Source organism: Salmo trutta, unplaced genomic scaffold, assembly GCF_901001165.1.
Source record: "Salmo trutta unplaced genomic scaffold, fSalTru1.1, whole genome shotgun sequence".
NCBI classification, from domain to species: domain Eukaryota; kingdom Metazoa; phylum Chordata; class Actinopteri; order Salmoniformes; family Salmonidae; genus Salmo; species Salmo trutta.
Genome location: NW_021822720.1, coordinates 256,531 through 270,296, shown reverse-complemented (window position 1 = coordinate 270,296; position 13,766 = coordinate 256,531). Strand labels below are relative to the sequence as shown.

General features: G+C 42.7%; 1 protein-coding gene across 1 annotated transcript; it reads left to right on the top strand.

Annotated features, from left to right (window-relative positions):
• The first annotated feature begins 2,961 nt into the window (after positions 1-2,961).
• Positions 2,962-13,425, top strand: LOC115184001 (transmembrane emp24 domain-containing protein 3). Its single transcript, XM_029745001.1, has 3 exons — positions 2,962-3,229; positions 3,580-3,825; positions 12,559-13,425. The coding sequence occupies exons 1-3, from the start codon at positions 3,086-3,088 to the stop codon at positions 12,790-12,792; spliced, it is 624 nt and encodes a 207-aa protein (XP_029600861.1). The 5' UTR covers positions 2,962-3,085; the 3' UTR covers positions 12,793-13,425.
• Positions 13,426-13,766: the final 341 nt, after the last annotated feature.

Genomic DNA, 13,766 nt, shown 5'->3' with positions numbered 1-13,766 from the left:
GAAGAGCTGAAGAGTAGGTATAACTTCCACTGGACCTCTTCATCCATTAAATATCTTGGAGTATATCTACCAAAAGACACACCCAAACTTTATGACATGAATTACGATCACATCAACAAGAAAATATATGATGACCTGGACAGGTGGAATTCACTTCCCTTGGATCTTAGTAGTATAATTGAAACAATCAAAATGAACATCCTGCCGAGGTTACTGTATTTGTTCCAATCACTGCCCATCGAAATCCCGTCTAAACAGTTTGGGAGATGGGATAAACAGATATCAAGGTTTTTCTGGAACAGTAAGAGATCAAGAATTAGATATACAACATTACAATTACCAAAAAACTGTGGGGGTGTGGCCTTACCAAACCTAAAAGATTATTATGTGTCAGCCCAAATGAGACCTCTGGTGTGTTGGTGCAATTCAGAATACGAATCCAAATGGAAAGACATTGAGACTACTTGAGACAGAGACACCCATACAGTCAGTTCTGGGTAATAAGGACATGGTAATAGAAATATACAAAAGACAAAATGAGTGAATTCATTTCTCTCTGAAGACATGGTTTAGGGTAGTTAAGCAAAATCATTTAGACAGAGAGGTCAAACTGCTGAGTTGGCCCGCATACGACCACAGATTCATCCCTGCAACTCAGGAGAGCAGATTTAAACAATGGACGCAGAAAGGCATCACATCATTCAGCACAATTATAAGGAATGGGGACCTAGAGAACTTCCAGGACCTAAGTAAAAAACATGGCTTGGATAAACAAGATTTTTACAGATACCTACAAGTTCGACACTATTTCTTAAGGGAGATAAAAGTGATTGACCCTCGAGCACCTCAAAAATAAATCCAAGTATTCACTAACGCATACAACTTGGGGAGTAACATAAAAACTATTTCAAATCTTTACTTGGGTATTCAATCCTCAAAGAAACAATTTACAAACTATACTAAACAGAAATGGGAGGAGGAAATGAACATGTAAATAACTGATGAAACATGGTTGAACATATTAGAGACTCAACAAAGCTCCACCAACTCCAGGTCATGGAGAGAATTCTGTTGGATGAATGTTATACGTTTCTACATAACACCTAAACTTAAATCAAAACAGACTGGCTCCCTACATCCTTGTTGGAGAGAATGCGGCCAGCAAGGGTGGATCACTCTCATATCTTTTGGTCCTGCCCACAATCGAAACTTACTGGGGAGAAATAAGATCTAACATTGGAAAAATAATGGGATTTCACATAGAACAAACATTAATTTTTTTGTACTTGGGTGAAATGCCTGATAACTTACACAATAGAGAAAAGTACCTCTTGAAGGTCCTACTGGCAGCCAGTAAAAAGACTATCACTAGGAAATGGCTACAAAAAGACCCTCCCACAGTGACACAATGGATAGATATTATTAAAGAAATACACCATATGGAGGAGCATATGACCTTTGCATTAAGAACTCAAGAGGAGAGAGGTCAGGAATACTGGGAAAATGGGTTTTGTACTGCCAGATATTTTTTGTTGTTATTTTACTTTATTTGTACTTCTTTGTGTTCCTCAATAAAAACAAAGTTAAAAAATATATATAAAAAACGTGGAGGCATCTGTGGCAGCAACAGGGTCACATTACTGATTCAAATAAATTTAAAAAAATTTAAAAAAAATTATTTAACCTTTATTTAACTAGGCAAGTCAGTTAAGAACAAATTATTATTTACAATGACGGCCTACCCCGGCAATTGTGCGCCGCCCTATGGGACTCCCAATCACGGCTGGATGTGATACAGCCTGGATTCAAACCAGGGACTGTAGTGACACCTCTTGCACTGAGATGCAGTGCCTTAGATCGCTGCACCACTCGGGAGCAAATGACAGTAGAATGTGTTTTTCCTTCGAGTAATTTAACATAAAAAGCCTTTAGCCACTGAAATGTCCTAAAGTCGCGTAGACAGTGTTGACAGTGACGTAACATTCTGGCAGATTCAGGTTCCCGGTATCGGTGGTGTTTACCTGTAACAACTGCCACTACAATGAGGGGATTCCATTAACCTGGCCCTTGCGCCCAAATAGGCGTGTTTTGCCCTGGGTGAAAATTGATTGCATTCGTTTTGGGAAAGCGGGTTATCATCCGGGCGTAAGCGAGGTGCCCGGCAAAGCCCACAGAGAAGTCGCCTCAAAACAAAAGAGAAGTATTTAAGCACGAGGGGTAATGAGTCGGATTCTGTTTTCACATGTACAAGTGAATGCTTATCTGCCTTCCCAATGAAAACTAGTTATATAATTCAAACATATGGAAAATAGATTTTGGATCTTTCTGGACGATTCACCATGCTGCCTGTTTCATTTCGATTTGAAAAGGGTGCTCCTCCCTCACCGTTTTTGCCCGTTCACGTCACGGGCCATAAACCGGTGCTCCGCGGCTCAGCATAATCGACTCCACCCAGTGATACAACGTAATCATCCCGTTTAAACATGTTGCATTACTATAACTAAAATCCGTATAACGGAAAACAAGTGATTTCAAGCTCAACAGTTTCCAAATCGCTGAACATGGTCCAAATTGTTTAAAATAAAATAAAATAGTTTGTAAGAAATAATCGTAACCCGGAAGTGCTTCCTTTTGATGCCACGTCGGTTATGGTGGGAGCATAGAGAATGATAGAGGCCTCTAGTAGCCAAAATGTCATTTTGACATAGACAGCGCCATTGATGGCTTCCACCATTTTAACGTAGTCAACTGGATGGGGCTTCCAACTTTATTGTCTGATCCCTCCTGATGACCTTATCATGTCCAATAGCGTCATTAGGAGGGATTGGCCGATCGTGAAAAAAAAATACTATTTCAAATTGAGATCGCCTCAATGGTGCTTTCTGTGCCTCTCAGATGCCAAAGTAAGAACAATATAGGGATGCTTTCTCTATCATTCTCTATGGGTGGGAGCTTCCCCAACTTTTTTTTTATATCATCCTGTCATCACAGAAACATTGATGAAGAAGTGACTGGCTGCGACTTCAACTGTTTGTTGGTGTAGCTTTCATTTATAACCACATTTTCACAGCATTTAGCCTACAGAATGCGTTCCCTTGGACTGTGTAGTTTGATGTTGAATGTGATCGTTGTTTGTTCCACGGAGTTGACGTTTGAGTTACCTGATAACGACAAGCAATGTTTCTATGAAGAGCTCCAGAATGGAGTGAAGTTTGACCTAGACTTTCAAGTAAGTGATTCAATATGTGGAGTTATGATGCCATTTCCCCATATGGTTGAGTTAGTTAGTGCATTGAACTACTTTATCTGATCCCATGCTCTAATTGTCCCTTCACCCTCACTGGAAGAATGCAAAAAAAGATTGCAGTTTTGAAACCTCAGTAAAAGTGCAGTAACTGCGGTTATACAGCACTCTAACTGCAGTTACACTGCAAAATTACTGCAGTAAAAAAAAACGTATTTTGGACGCAGTATTTGCAGCGTACTGCACTCTGACTGCACTCGTTTTTCGTAAGGGCTGAATTACTCTAAATGTGTTTCCATACCATCATCCTAATCCCTCCATGTTGCGTATACCAGGTGATTGCAGGAGGGAACTATGATGTGGACTGCTTTGTAACAGATCCAGTGAACAACGTCCTGTATCAGGAGAGAAAGAAGCAGTATGATAGCTTCTCTCACACCACCACTATGAAAGGAACCTACAAGGTCTGCTTCAGCAACGAGTTCTCTACCTTCTCCCACAAGACCGTCTACCTGGACTTCAGGTCCGGAGAGGAGAGACCCCTACTGCCTGACATGAACAGAGACACTGCCCTGACACAGGTAAAACAATGTTATATTACACTTTAATTATATTACACTTGACTGACACAGGTAAAATCAACCCTAACACATGTAAGATGAAAATATAGTACTATATACAGTGTATTCTGAAAGTATTCAGACCCCTTGACTTGTTCCACATTTTGTTACAGCCTTATTCTAAAACTGACTAGTTTTTCCCCCTCAATCTACACACAATACCCCATCATGACAAAGAAAAAGCTGTTTTTTAGAATTTTTTGCAAATTTATTCTAAATAAAAAAACTATCACTTCTGACCCGATTCAGGAACTAGGCGTATGTCGCAAGTCACGACTTCACAGGAGGCTGTTAAAACGTAAAAAATACGTTTTTTGGCAGAAATCAAATCAATTTTATTTATATAGCCCTTCGTACATCAGCTGAAATCTCAAAGTGCTGTACAGAAACCCAGCCTAAAACCCCAAACAGCAAGCAATGCATGTGAAAGAAGCACGGTGGCTAGGAAAAACTCCCTAGAAAGGCCAAAAACCTAGGAAGAAACCTAGAGAGGAACCAGGCTATGAGGGGTGGCCAGTCCTCTTCTGGCTGTGCCGGGTGGATATTATAACAGAACATGGTTAAAATGTTCATAAATGACCAGCATGATCAAATAATAATAATCATAGTAGTTGTCGAGGGTGCAACAAGCACGTCCGGTGAACAGGTCAGGGTTCCATAGCCGCAGGCAGAACAGTTGAAACTGGAGCAGCAGCATGGCCAGGTGGACTGGGGACAGCAAGGAGTCATCATGCCAGGTAGTCCTGAGGCATGGTCCTAGGGCTCAGGTCCTCCGAGAGAAAGCGAGAATTAGAGAGAGCATATATAAATTCACACAGGACACCGGATAAGACAAGAGAAATACTCCAGATGTGACAGACTGACCCTAGCCCCCGACACACAAACTACTGCAGCATAAATACTGGAGGCTGAGACAGGAGGGATCAGAAGACACTGTGGCCCCATCCGATGATACCCCCGGACAGGGCCAAACAGGCAGGATATAACCCCACCCACTTTGCCAAAGCACAGCCCCCACACCACTAGAGGGATGTCTACAACCACCAACTTACCGTCCTAAGACAAGGTCGAGTATAGCCCACAAAGATCTCCGCCATGGCACAACCCAAGGGGGGGGCGCCAACCCAGACAGGAAGACCACGTCAGTGACTCAACCCACTCAAGTGACGCACCCCTCCCATGGACGGAATGGATGAACACCAGTAAGCCAGTGACTCAGCCCCTGTAATAGGGTTAGAGGCAGAGAATCCCAGTGGAAAGAGGGGAACCGGCAAGGGCGGTTCGTTGCTCCAGCCTTTCCGTTCACCTTCACACTCCTGGGCCAGACTACGCTTAATCATAGGACCTACTGAAGAGATAAGTCTTCAGTAAAGACTTAAAGTTTGAGACTGAGTCTGCGTCTCTCACATGGGTAGGCAGACCATTCCATAAAAATGGAGCTCTATAGGAGAAAGCCCTACCTCCAGCCGTTTGCTTAGAAATTCTAGAGACAATTAGGAGGCCTGCGTCTTGTGACCATAGCGTACGTGTAGGTATGTACGGCAGGACGAAATCGGAAAGATAGGTAGGAGCAAGCCCATGTAATGCTTTGTAGGTTAGCAGTAAAACCTTGAAATCAGCCCTTGCCTTAACAGGAAGCCAGTGTAGGGAGGCTAGCACTGGAGTAATATGATCACTTTTTTTGGTTCTAGTCAGGATTCTAGCAGCCGTATTTAGCACTAACTGAAGTTTGTTTAGTGCTTTATCCGGGTAGCCGGAAAGTAGAGCATTGCAGTAGTCCAGCTTAGAAGTAACAAAAGCATGGATTAATTTTTCTGCGTCCTTTTTGGACAGAAAGTTTCTGATTTTTGCAATGTTACGTAGATGGAAAAAAGCTGAAAAGCCTTCTCGAACATGTGAAATTTAATGTGCCTTAATATCAAACTTGTATGCCATCTGTAAATACAAATAAAATTGTTAAATTACAAGCCTAGTTGGTTTAGCCACAGAAAAAGCAAGCAACCTTCCCGCTTGCGTTGATTGGCTGAGATAATGAGTGGGCTGGACATGCCGAGAGATGAGTTTGGATTGGTCTGCCATATAGCACGCGTCTGTCTATTGGAGCTGGTTAGTATGTCTAGGTCATCGTGTCAAACGCAGCTTTTTTTTTTTTTTTAGCTACCTGCAGATTCATGCAGGGTGGTAACATCATGAGTTGTGTTTATGGTCCATTGTCTAGCTAGCTACATGTCTTAACAAAAGACTCCACTTGAATTTTGACAAAGTATTTACATTTCAAGCTATTGTACTGTTAGCTAGCTAACGTTAGCTGGCTGGCATGCTAACTAACATTACGTCATGCGTTGGGATTCAGTGTTTACCTACCTAGCTAGCTAGCTAGCTAGCTATCTATCTAGCCACATTTCTTAACAAAAGACTCTCGTCTTAGTGTGCCACAGCGCAGAATAACTGATGCATTTTTGAACGCTCAACACCCGTTGAATATGTCCGTTGTCAGTAAACGTCGGCAACAAAGCGTAATTCAATTGTTGCCAGCTGCGCAGTTAGTCACCCAACGCTCTGGATAACAAACTGCCTAACCAGCTCTGCTAGGGTGAGTAAAATGGTCAGAGTGGGGTGCTCTCTCATTATGTGTCGAAGTAGCTAGCCAATGTTAGCCAACAGTGCGTTCTGAACGCGAAACGCTCTGAATTTACAAACGAACTGACAGCACAGTTGCAGTCACCAACACTCTGGATTACATACTATAACAGCATAACCAGCTCTGCTAGGGGGAGTAATGTTCAGTGAGATGTTCTCTTTCTCTTAGATGTCTGGAAGTAGCTAGCAAATTAGTACAGAACGCTCGGATCAACCCTTAAAGAGATGGGTGGGTCTAAGGCTTAAGAGGGTTTGAACAATGCTCAATGGGTGTAGAGAAAGAAGGGCTCTCCAATAGTAAGAGTTCTTCACCAGATACCAAAACATTGAAAGATGGTTTTCTCAAAAGGGATTTTACAAGTTGATCGACTTTCAAAGCAGAATTACTTTCCCATTGTTTCCTCAAATGCAGTGTATGAAATACCATTTTGTAGCTCTGAGTTGCTACTTTTATCCAATGTAAAAAACAGAAATTCAAATGTTGCTACATAAGACGGAATCCAGGTGGTGAGTCACATTTACATAAGTATTCAGACCCGTTACTCAGTACTTTGTCGAAGCACCTTTGGCAGCGATTACAGCCTCGAGTCTTCTTGGGTATGATGCTACAAGCTTGGCACACCTGTATTTTGGGAAGTCTCTCCCATTCTTCTCTGAAGATCCTCTCAAGCTCTTGTCAGGTTGGATGGGGAGCATCGCTGCACAGCTTTTTTCAGGTCTCGCCAGAGATGTTCGATTGGGTTCAAGTCCGGGTTCTGGCTGGGCCACTCAAGGACATTCAGGGACTTGTCCCAAAACCACTCCTGTGTTGTCTTGGCTGTGTGCTTAGGGCTGTTGTCCTGTTGGAAGGTGAACCTTCGCCCCAGCTTGAGTTCCTGAGTGCTCTGGAGTAGGTTTTCATCAAGGATCTCTCTGTACTTTTCTCCGTTCATCTTTCCCTCGATCCTGACTAGTCTTCCCAGTCCCTGCCGCTGAAAAACATCCCCACAGCATGATGCTACCACCACCATGTGTCACCGTAGGAATGGTTCCATGACATGATGCTGCCACCACCATGCTTCGCCATAGGGATGGAGCCAGGTTTCCTCCAGACATGATGCTACCACCACCATGCTTCGCCATAGGGATGGAGCCAGGTTTCCTCCAGACATGATGCTGCCACCACCACCATGTGTCACCGTAGGAATGGTTCCAGGACATGACGCTTGGCATTCAGGCCAAAGAGTTCAATCTTGGTTTCATCATACCAGAGAATTTTGTTTCTCATGGTCAGTCCTTTAGGTGCCTTTCAGCAAACTCCAAGTGGGCTGTCATGTGCTTTTTACTGAGGAGTGGCTTCCGTCTGGCCACTCTACCATAAAAGCCTGATTGGTGGAGTACTGCAGAGATGGTTGTCCTTCTGGAAGGTTCTCCCATCTCCACAGAGGAACTCTGGCGCTCTGTCAGAGTGACCATTTGGGTTCTTGGTCACCACCCTGACCAAGGCCCTTATCCCCCGATTTGCTCAGTTTGGCCGTGCGGCCAGCTCTAGGAAGAGTCTTGGTGGTTCCAAACTTCTTCCATTAAAGAATGATGGAGGCCACTGTTTGCTTGGGGACCTTCAATGCTGCAGACATTTTTTGTACCCTTCCATGCACCATCAACTGTGGGGTCTTACATAGACAGGTGTGTGCCTTTCCAAATCATGTCCAATCTATTGTATTTACCACAGGTGGACCAATCAAGTTGTAGAAACATCTCAAGGATGATCAATGGAAACAGGATGCACCTGAGCTCAATTCTGAGTCTCATAGCAAAGGGTCCCAAATACTTATGTAAATAAGGTATTTCTGTTTTATTTTTAATACATTTGGAGAAAAAAAATACCCTGTTTTTGCTTTGTCATTTTGGGGTATTGTGTGTAGATTGATGAGGAAAATTTTTAATTTTAGCGATTTTAGAATAAGGTTGTAACATTGCAAAATGTGGAAAAGGGGAAGGGGTCTGAATACTTTCCGAATGCACTGTATATAAAAACACAATATAAACGCAACAAGTAAAGTGTTGGTTTCATGAGCTGAAATATAAATCCCAGAAATGTTCCGTACGCACAAAGCTTATTTTGCTCAAATTTTGTGTGCACATTTGTTTACATCTCTGTTAGTGAGCATTTCTCCTTTGCCCAGATAATCCAACCACCTGACAGGTGTGGCATATCAAGAAGCTGACTAAACAGCATGATTATTACACAGGTGCACCTTCTGCTTGGGACAACAAAAGGCCACTTTAAAATGTGCAGTTTAGTCACACAACACCATGCCACAGATGTCTCAAGTTATGAGGGAGTGTGCAATTGGCATGCTGACTGCAGGAATGTCCACCAGAGCTGTTGCCAGAGAATTGAGTGTTCATTTCGCTACCATAAGCTGCCTCCAACATCGTTTTAGAGAATTTGTCAGCAGGTCCAAGCGGCCTCAACCACAGACCACGTGTAACCATGCCAACCCAGACCCTCCACATCCGGCTTCTTCACCTGCAGGATCATCTGAGGGGGGTGGGGGGTCCTGAGGAGTATTTCTGTCTGTAATAAAACCCCTTTGTGGGGAAGAACTCATTTGGATTGACTGGGCCTTGCTCCCCAGTTGGTGGGCATGGCTGCCAAGTGGGTGGGCCTATGCCCAATCATGTGAAATCCATAGATTAATGCCTAATGAATTTCAATTGACTCATTTAATGTTTATGAACTGTAACTCTACAACTTTTGAAATGATTGGATTTACATTTTTGTTCAGCATGTGTATCTAATAATCTAGATATCTATGCCATTTAATAAAGGTAAGATCATTGACACAGGTACAGTAGATCACAGAAGACCTAGCTGGAAAGGGACTTAGAGGTTAGCTGCTCTTAGCGACGTGGGTCTATTGACATACACTGGCGCTGCATTCTATTGGAATGGGTTGTACCAACGGTCCACGGGACTGTATGATAAAAGCCACCCACAAGTTATTCTATTTTCTTTCTTCCACATATTGTGCAGGACTTTTATTTTGACATGAGGTAAGCCGAGAGGAAGTGGGTCTAAAAAAGATCCACGTTTGGAACGTCTGTTTTGAAATATGATCCTTTAGATCAGGGGTGTCAAACGTGCGGGCCGGATCAGGCCCGCAAAGGGGTTTAATCCGGCCCGCGAGATGATTTTGTAAAGTATAAAAATGAGCTGCAATTTTTCAATAAAAGAAACTGCTGTTCCAATTGCGTCCACTGGATGGCGCAATAGCAATTGTGTTAAGCAAGCAAACTGTTTATAGCAGAGCAAGTAGGTCAAGCAAGTGCAGCCAATCCGGATGAGCTACTTTGTTTTGCCCGCGATATTTATTACGGCTTCTACTTTTAACATTATGTGCTTTGGCACCCTCATTGCCCCAATATGTCTGTCAAAAAAGAGAAAAGTGGACGCAGAGTGTTCCAAGAAAAATGGTCTTCCTCCTATTTATTCACGGAATTGAATGGGAAAGCTGTATGTTTGGTGTGTTCACAGCATGTTGCAATGCTGAAAGAGTATAACCTTCGTCGCCATTTTGTGAGTCTTCATGCTGACAAATATGACAACTTTCAAGGACAGCGGAGAAGAGAGAAGGTGAATGAACTGTTGGCGGGTCTGAAGAAACAGCAGTCTGTGTTTACTCACAGCCGAGACATCAGTGACGCTGCAGTGAAAGCTAGCTACCTCATTGCTAATGAAATCGCAGTGGCTTCAAAACCATTTAGTGAGGGTGAATTTGTAAAAACATGCATGATGAAGGCAGCGGAGATTGTGTGCCCTGAAAAGCGCCAGGCTTTTGCAAATATCAGCCTGACAAGAAACACAGTTGCAGACAGGATTTCCGATCTTTCAGTGGATTTGGACAGCCAGTTGAAGCAGAAAGTAAAGTCATTTATTGGGTTTTCAGTTGCAATTGATGAAAGCACGGACATTACAGATGTTGCACAACTGTCCATTTTCATCCGCGGAGTTGATGACACATTGACCGTCACCGAGGAGTTGGTGGAGTTGGTGCCGATGACAGATACGACAGCAGCTGATATTTTCACCGCACTCGTCGGCGCGCTGGACAGGGTCGGAGTGGACTGGTCCCGCGCTGTCAGCCTGGCTACAGATGGTGTGCCCTCAATGATCGGGAAAAAAGCAGGCGTTGTGACAAAGTTCAGAGAGAAAGTGCAATCTGCAAATGGAGGACGTGATTTTTGGACTTTTCACTGTATTTTGCACCAGGAGGCTTTGTGTTGCAAGTCATTAAAGATGGATAACGTGATGAAGGTGGTCATCCAAACTGTTAATTTCATCCGATCCAGAAGCCTGAATCACCGTCAGTTTGACAGCCTTCTCAGAGAGAAAGACCACATCTATGGCCTGCCATACCACACTGAGGTAAGATGGTTAAGCCGAGGTGCTGTGCTTAGGCGTTTCTTTGATTTACGAGAAGAAATTGAACAGTTCATGGAAGAAAAGGGCAAACCAGTGTTAGAATTTAATTCCGCAGAATGGATGCAGGACCTTGCATTTATGGTGGATGTTACAGAGCACCTGAATAACTTGAACAAACAGCTGCAAGGGCGCAACAAAGTCGTCACGCAGTATTATGACAGCATACGTTCTTTCAAGTTGAAGCTGTCATTGTGGGAGACGCAACTCGCTGGTGGTGATGCAGCTCACTTACCCTGTCTGAAAAATGTGTGCGCGACCCAACATGTGGCAGACATGAAGCGGTTCAAAGATAAAATAACGGGACTGTTACGGGAGTTTGAGCAACGCTTTCAGATTTTTGGTGAACTTGGAGAAAGACTTCAAAGTTTTTTGCTCGCCATTCACCGTGAATCCCTCTGATCTGCCCGTCAGCATCCAACTTGAAATAATAGACTTGCAGTGTGACTCGCATATGAAGGGCAAATTTGCCGCAGCTGGCTTGGACACATTTTATCAGAATCTCTTGCCAGGTTACCCCAACTTGACAGCCCTCGCTGCAAAACTGTTGTGCATGTTTGGAACCACATCTTTGTGAGCAAGTTATTCTCTGTAATGAGCATAAATAAAACAAAGCTGCGCTCAAGGCTCACGCACAAGCACTTGAATCACATCCTGAAGTTGGCTGTCACTCAGGATGTGACACCTGATATTGATGCGCTGGTGAATGCTAAAAGATGCCAGGTATCAGGAGTCAAATAAACTATGCAACCCCACTTAAAGTGCTGCATGAGACACCCTGATATAGTTCTGTGATATACTTCTGTGAATCACTGAGGCATTGTGTGTTTGTGTTCTTTTTCTTTAGAATTTTCAAATAAACTTGAGATGTTTTATGATTAATAGTGATGTTGTGCTTGTACTATTGTGGACACACTGTCCTCAGGCTCCAGTTTTATGTTGATCGTATTAAAACAAAGAAAACAATCTGAAGTTGTTTGTTTTTAAGTTTATTTATTTATTTATTTATTTATTTATTTATATATATATATATATATCATGATTTTACCGGTCCGGCCCACTTGGAAATAGATTTTCCTCCATGTGGCCCCTGAGCTAAAATGAGTTTGACACCCCTGCTTTAGATATTTGGTCTCAAATACCGCCGTCATAATGACCAACCTTCCTGCCCACAGGCACAGTAAGTTGAAATAAAAACAATTCTAACTTCTGGCTTCCCAGCTAATTGTTTTTGTGCAACCCAATCCTATTGAAAGCAGCGCTAGTGTATGTCACTAGATCCGTGTTGCTAGGCGCAGCTAACCTCTAGGTACCTTTGCAGCTAGGCCCATCCAGAAACCATCCCTTACTCCTAGAGCTATATATGACTAGCTAACTCCACCCCCTAGGATGGGAGATAATGCCATGGGTATAAGCAACATGGTAGTAGATCTCTGTAGGCTGATACATACCCAATCCTTTGAAATCTCCACCAGGGCCTTTAGAGGTTGTTTCTAGATAGGGCCCCAACGCTATGTTGTTTCAACTGCAGATTGCCCCTCTAAGGATGTATTAATAATAATCTAATATTAATCTTGTCTCTTCTCCAGATGGAGTCAGCCTGTCTGTCCATCCATGAGATCCTGAAGGTAGTGTCTGACTCTCAGACCTGGTATCGGTTACGGGAGGCTCATGACCGCATCAGAGCAGAGGACCTCCATGAGCGCGTGTCCTATTGGTCCATAGGAGAAACTATAATCCTTTTCACTGTCAGCATTGGACAGGTTCTCATTCTCAGGAGCTTCTTCAGCGACAAGAAGGGCAGTGTTGCAGCCAACACATAGGTCCTACCATATATATATATGATACATTCCATAATACTGGGTTAGTGTTTCAGCCAACACAAGATATTGTATTACAGGTCATCTGCCACTAGACTGGAACCTACCTTAATACCCCACAACAAACTGTAGTCCTATACAGTTATATTAAAGGACTTGAGGAACTATTACATCTGTCTGGTATTAAGACTTTAGCTTGTGGATTCTAGCCTCTGAAAATGAAATACTGTGGTTGCAATAGCCGTTTAGTGATTTCAGTCTAAATAGGTTAGCAACCTAACACACCTGTGGTACACCAAGCCTGTATCTGTTTTTGTCTCAGTGTACATTAATTTGTGCTATGACATTAATTTATTGTGTGTGTAAAATGTTTTGTATGTCTGTCTCGCCCTCTCGTGTACACAGTCACACACACACACACACACACACACCATAACCCCACAATTTGATTTCCATTTGAAATCCTATTTTTCCTTTCCTTAACCCCAAACCCTAAGCTTAAAATAGCCTTTGTCCCCACGAGGGAGAATTTTCCTTGTTTTACTATCCTTGTGAGGACTTTTGGCAATTCCTGGACCACTTGAGGATAGGGGCGTGTCTTGACTATCATTAAAGTGAAGGATGCTATATGATCAATTCTCTGTGTAATTATTACGTGATTAAACTAATCATGTAAACTTTAACTAGGACGTTGGGGCACCACGGGAAAATGTTTAAAGTTACTATTTCCCGGATTTAACTCTTCAGATATTTTCATATCTTATCGATTTACAGTCACATTAATGTATTATTACCTCAGTCATATGATTTGAAAATCCTTGGATAGCTGCATAAACCATAGCATAAATTATGAATCCGCTATAAGCCAATTTGTATATTTATTTAGTAACTAAATAATCACACAATTACATAAACACAAACAATAGTTATTGGTTACTAACACGATGCAATGAAAAGTCCCTAGTGGACTAAGCCCG